Source organism: Oryzias melastigma, linkage group LG15, assembly GCF_002922805.2.
Source record: "Oryzias melastigma strain HK-1 linkage group LG15, ASM292280v2, whole genome shotgun sequence".
In the NCBI taxonomy this organism is placed as follows: Eukaryota; Metazoa; Chordata; class Actinopteri; order Beloniformes; family Adrianichthyidae; genus Oryzias; species Oryzias melastigma.
Genome location: NC_050526.1, coordinates 6,866,396 through 6,872,857, shown reverse-complemented (window position 1 = coordinate 6,872,857; position 6,462 = coordinate 6,866,396). Strand labels below are relative to the sequence as shown.

Here is a 6,462-nt window from a genome sequence, read left to right as displayed (position 1 = left end):
TTAAGAAAATGCCTTACCTCGGGTCCTCGCGAAACTGCCGCCGCCATTTTGAAACCCGTCAACAGTGATTGGTTTGAGTCATGTTTTTAGAGGAACTGCTGTCGCCAAACGTGAGTGAACTTGTTCAAACCCACATCCCTTCCACTGAGAACAGGTTTGGGAGAAACTGTCAATCACAAAAAGGCACAACATGCTTTTATTGAGGTATCTGATTGGTCAGTTTATAACTTGAATAACTTGCAATAAAGAAAAATTATCTTTAACAAAACATTGGTATTAGAATGAAGATGTTAAGAGGAAGGTATCAGGGCAAGAATGGTTATTCTGACAAATGAAATGACAGAAATAACCATCTATTTCTCAATGGAAGTCTATGGGAGGGGTTGAGATGTCCAGTGAGTTGTTGCTAACAAGATTGGGAATTACAGGTATTGTGAATACGTTAATGCCTCTAATGTGTAGCGTGTCACCAACAAGCTCAAGAATTATTATCAATCCAGTAATAAAGTCTGTTTGACTGACTTATCTGATTTTTTTTTTTCACACTTAATGCACCTTAAAGACAAAAGTTTGAAAATACACCATTAATTTACGAGGTGCATTATAATCAGAGTGTGAAAAACACGGCGGGCCTTTATTTTCTACTTTTAAAAAAGTGTTGCAAGTTGCAATAATTGTAGATAAGCTTAAAAATACAAAACAATTTGCTTTCACATAAAAGGCAAAACACTTATAACCATCACAGCTTTCTTTCTAAATTTGGAATGAGCTAAATTCCAACATTCTGAGTATGTGATAAGTTTTTAACACCTTAACTGGCTTAAAATTTTCCTGCGAAAGCTGACAGATTTGTGTACAGCACAGTTATGCGCACGACATGGAAGCTGAGTGGAGTCATTGTCTTTCGACAGACAAGACTGCTGCTTTGCCGCCTGTCACACTGACTGAATACAAACTGCGTTCCACTCCCAGTGCTGCTACTTCTATGATGAGAGCTTGTGAGCAGGCAGTATAAGGAGCATACAAAGGAACGAGGCGACAGCTATCGGTCTTGATAGATAGTTGTGCTTTTAATTAAACAGAATTCAGCGAAAGAAGAAAAGAGAGCTACAAAGGCCATCGCCAAAATTAGTCGTATCCGCTCTGATGTCTGGTTCGCTTTCTTAACAATCCAAGAGTACGTTGTCTTTCCCCTTTTGCACCAACTAAAACGCTAACATCTGCTATCAAAGCTGTGCAACAATGAGCACTTGTTAATGAGGAAAGCTGCGCACAGCAGCTACAAAAAAAGGATCTTCTTTTATATCCGCTCTGCACATTAACTCACTTCATGTAATCATGAGAGGAAAAAACATCCGATATACGTTGGGCATATGTTTTGAGGGTTTTGAGGTAGCACTTGCATTAAACGTAAGTTGATAAATGACACCCAAGACTCTCATTTTAGTTGATCCTCTGGTGTATCAGTCAAGGAAATCCCTCTTTGAAATAATTATTCAAATTAAATTATAGAGACGCAGTGAAATGCAACACAAGCAGGCTAAGTGCTCCAACTGCAGTAAAAGGACTCAGTTAGTAATAAAAAAAAGCTCTTCTGATGCTCTTACCACTATGCTGGATGATATATGGGTCATCAATTGAATTCAAATGAGGCCGCGCACAGAGACACATCCATGTAAATAGAAAAATGTATCAACAGACGTAAACAGTTACAGCAGCTTTTAGTCTGTTTTTTGTGGTTGCTTCTACAGATAAAGTAGTAATTTAGTTGGTTGATTTTAAAACATGAATTCAATTAGATTATTTCATCACAAAAAGTCTCCTTTACATTAATTTTATTTGATCAAATCATTGAGAGTGAAAAATAGACGATGTCTCCTTCAGGAGTTCCTGATGTGAATCGACAGGCTAAAGTTGGTCAGATCAGCTCCAATGTTTCCTCTGTTCTATTTATAACGATGATTTGCATTTATTTTGGTTGATGAGACCATCACGATGCAGTTTTAAACTACCCTCAGATCAAATTAGAAGAAAGCTGACCCATTACTGAATCCCTTCCAGAGCAGCTTCTGGATCTCAGGGAATTCTGGTAAGAGAAAAGAAAAAGCAGCTTCATCACTGGGATGTGTGTAGATGAAGAAGAGGCTGAGACCCGGCGCTCGTCATCCATCCACTCCAGAGGATTCCCCGGAGCAACGTGGACCCTCGTATCCCAGTTTCTGTAGACAGAAATGAATATTTAAGCACATAAACAAGCGAGGAGAGGCAGTGAGATGGACAGCCAAACAGATACGATTTGATACTTGAAAGTCAAGATGTTCTTAATCCATAAAATTACTCAGTTGGAAACTGTTTCAGTTTCATTCTTATTTTCCTTGGAATATTATTCATTAAAAATATGATATTCTCATAGTCTATATTTACATTACAAGTGTGTGAAAAACATCTAAGTATGTTTCCGTGAACAATTTCACATCAGTTTGATGACAACTTCATGTTGAGAAAAAGGCAAATTCCAATTTCCATTTGTAATCTGCACCTTGTTTTAATTTATTCTTTTCACAATTACATAAGACAAAGTTAGATTTGATTACAAAATGTTCTTGAATTAGCAAAAAGTGACTTAAACGGCTTAAATTGAATTAAAGTTCAATTTTAACTTTTTTTTTCTTCTTGACCATCAGTTTCTGTCATTATATATAAAAAAGAAAAAAGTAAAATAAAAATAAAAATTCACATTTAGTTGTTAATAAAAGCTGTTCAGATCATTTTAACAAAAGCTATTGCACTAGCTTTATTTAGAAGTTTAATTAATTGATTGATGGAACAAATCTGCACTTAACACAATGACATTTTTTTAAGGTAAAAATCAATCTTCTCTTAAAGGCATTTCCTGTTTTATTTTAGATTGAAAACCAGCTAATGAAAGAATTAGTTGTTTTAGTTGTAAAAGAATAAATTTTTACTTAATTTAAAAATATTTGCAATATAAAAACAGTTTTTACAACATAGGAAAATTGGTTTTAGAATGAAAATTTGACATGTAAATCAATAATTAAGTCTTGTGAAAGTGAAAATCAGATCAAATTGTGTGAACTTATGAATCAAAACGAGGAGTTTGACAGTGAATGTCTCTTATTTGTGCAGTTAAAAGTTACAACATATTTGTTTTCATTAAATCATCTTCTGATTTAAAGGAAAATGAATCAGTATTTTGAAATAAAAGGGTCTATAAGTTGTGTTTTATGAACTTGTGCAGTTTTTCGGACTTAGAAAAAAAAAGTTTTACCACCAATAGCTTTCTTTGCTTGAGTGTACACCCTTCAACATGATGTAATTTTTATGCGTTGCCCCAGATAAAAGCCCGGAAGAAGTCATTTGTGAGGAGATGCTTCTAGACTTGTGGTAAAGTCATTTTAGGATACTGAATTTTGCACAAGTTTTAGACAATGGGCATGTTCCTGTAAAAAAAAAAAAGCAAAAAGCAAAGGGATGTCTTAGAAAATGATTGCTGAGTGATTCCTCCCACAAGTGTTTAAACCAAACTCCTTCCGGAGGGATGACTGCAGGTAGAGGAAGCAGAAAAAGCAGAAAAAGGGGAAATAAACGTGAACCTTCGGTTGCACTAAAGATCTAAGAGAAAAATTAAAATCTTGAACCCAGCAGGTTCGAAGTTCTCCTGAAATTTCATGTAATTAAATCTTCAATATTTCCCCCATGCCCACTTTGACTCCGTGTAGTCATGATGTAAATGTTGGCACCCTGCTGAGGATCCCCCAATGAACTGTTTTCCTGTTACCTTGCTTATTTCGACCAGCACACTCAAGAGATAATTAAGAGCAAACTCTCAAGTGCGTCCTCTGATACTGTATAAATATTAGGAATAAACTGGATAAACATTTACGGAACGTTAAGCCGGGGTATAATTCAGAGATACGCAGGATAAAACCCATCCTCGTTTCTCAGCCGCATAAATCAAACACTTCTCTTCACAGTGGGAGTTACAGCTCATATCAGCTCTTCATTAGCCTCCAGCTGCAGAATCACAGCTATGAGGTGCAGCCTTGTAATTATTAATTATAGATAGTAGCTATTCAGACTGCTTCCTTAATTTGCAGAAACATGAGTGATAAAACCCACTACTCACTGGTATGACTGATTATTAATTACATTGCATTTGCATCGTGTCCAACTACGAAAGCGCATATCTCGTCGGTGCAGTATTAGACCCTTTGCTGTGTTTTTATTTTTTTATCTTGGGCTTATGGAATGCTGCCAAAAACAACATTCATGTAAACAAATTAAAAAGGATAAACTGAGTTGTTACCCCAGTAATGAAGGGCAGCACAGAGGCTTGTCCCACCTTTTAACTCTTGAACCAGAGATGTCGCCAGTGACACTTACCACTCGCTCTTTTACCTACCGTAACTCTTCAACCGTTTACACAATCAACATGAATCAACCAACTCTGATACAAAGAAAACCAGCTTTGTGCTGTTATCCAAAATATTATTACTGTAAGGGTGCTTTTCTCCGCTTTAGAATTTGCTAGTATTACATTAATTGCATAAAGAGTTATAGAAGTCTGTGACAGACTGGCGACCTGTCCAGGGTGAATCCCGCCTTCGCCCGTCAGTAGCCGGGATAGGCTCTGGCACCCCGAGACCCCGAAAGGGAAGAAGCGGTTAGGAAGATGGATGGATGGAGTTATAGAAGTCAAATGAATTTAAACACTGGAGCTGAAGCTGTGGTGTTGAAGGTTTAACTCTGAAATGTGTGTCACCATGACACTCAACATGTGTTGAAAAATAACATTTTGTGCAGCCAATCTGTAATTAATTAAGAGATTCTGTATGATGGAGTATTAGGGCCACGAAAAAAAAGTCTTTTTTTTTTCCTTGTAAATTTACGACTTTAAAACACGTCAATTTGCAAAAAAAAAAAGCTTTAAATTTAGCTTATGACTCTTTAAGTCATAGATATGACTTTCGTCTTCTTCTTCTTGACCGTTTCTGCCCTGAGATTTAAAATTACAATTTAAAAAAATATGTTCATTTGTAAACTGGTCCTAATATTCTGTTGTACTAGTAAAAAATAATGTAATAAATATTTAGTAATTGCTCAGACTATTTTGATAAGTAGTATCTAACTATAATTAGTTGTAGTTTACGACTGAGTATTAGAGCAACCAAAAAATGGTTTTAATCTCTCCTTGTTTTTTTTTTTCATAGGTGCATGAGGAAAATTTTGATATGATTACAAAATGTTCTTGAACTGCAAAAAATGACTTAAACAGCATAAACTGAGTTAAAATGTAACTGTTTTTTATTCTTCTTTGACTGTCAATGTCAAATAAAAAAAAGAAAAAGAAAAGTAGAAATCCACATGTATTTGTATTTGTAAGCTGTTCAGCTCATTTTAGCAATAGCGGCATGATTGGCTTTATATAAAGTTTCATTAATTGACCTTTCATTAATTAAAGGCGGAAATGTACGAGGAAAAAAGTCGTAAACTTACAAGATTAAAGTTGAAGTGAATATGTGAAAAAAGGTAAAATAAAGTGCAGATTCTGCAAATGTGTCTCTGAGCTCCTTTTTTATATATATATGTAACTCCTCATTAACTGCACAGAACCCCAAAAAGCTGGTTAATAATTTGATTATGAGTCGCCAAGAGGTTCAGAATTTCTTTTACGTATCCAGAAATAAAGCTTCACAAGATGCTCCACGTCATTGATCTTCAAGCATGGCTCAGATAAATAGAACTCTGATGCTTTTTCTATTAATTTATTACTTTTTTCTAATAAATTTACAACTATACCATCAGAATTTTGAGAGTTACAACTATTTACTTGTAAATTTAAAAGATTTAAATTTTTAATTAAAAAATATATTTTTTTGTAAACAGGCTCTAATACTCTATTGTAGTAATTAGTTATTCACAACAATATTAAAACATAATGTTAATGTCAATTGTACTTTAAATTAAGTAAATGGCTAAAACAAATACAAACCTGGTAATGTGAGGGTCATTTTAAAATAATTTTCATTAATTTTGTACTAATTTTGTACATGGACATTTACTTATTCTACCCCTACCTGCAAGAAAACTGGGCTTTGTAGGGAAATTGCTGCTTTAGGTTTTTTTTTGTTTGTTTTTTTTTAAGACTGTAAACTTTTACTGCAGAGTTCACAAAGCTGGAATAGTTTCACCTGAAACTGCAGTTGGCTTTTTTATACTTTTAAGAAAATTTGGTAAAAACTGGAAGAATGGGCAAATTTTTTGTCCTCATGACTTTTGATTTACTATTGACTGTATGGATATTTTATAAGATGGGCTCAGCGGTCTAAAAATCTGAACAGCAGGGGATTGTTCGTATGAGACTGGCAAGCGGACTGAGTGGGTGAGAAATGACAAAAAAATGACTTCATGAGCCAACAAAATGCCTGCAAGCTGACTAAG

At 34.8% G+C, this 6,462-nt stretch overlaps 1 protein-coding gene across 3 annotated transcripts in view; it reads right to left on the bottom strand.

The window, feature by feature from the left end:
- Positions 1-6,462, bottom strand: part of LOC112161501 (VPS10 domain-containing receptor SorCS1) — a 92,416-nt gene that overhangs the window by 83,910 nt on the left and 2,044 nt on the right. The window contains exons 2-3 of one of the 3 annotated variants that reach the window (XM_024296662.2): positions 2,041-2,219; positions 18-166 (exon numbers count right to left, since the gene is read on the bottom strand). In XM_024296662.2, coding sequence (XP_024152430.1) covers positions 18-47 — 30 coding nt within the window. In that variant the 5' untranslated portion in view covers positions 48-166; positions 2,041-2,219. Of the gene's footprint in view, positions 1-17; positions 1,239-2,040; positions 2,220-6,462 lie in introns of those variants that run through there. The other 2 variants (XM_024296663.2, XM_036215685.1) reach the window with 2 other exon arrangements.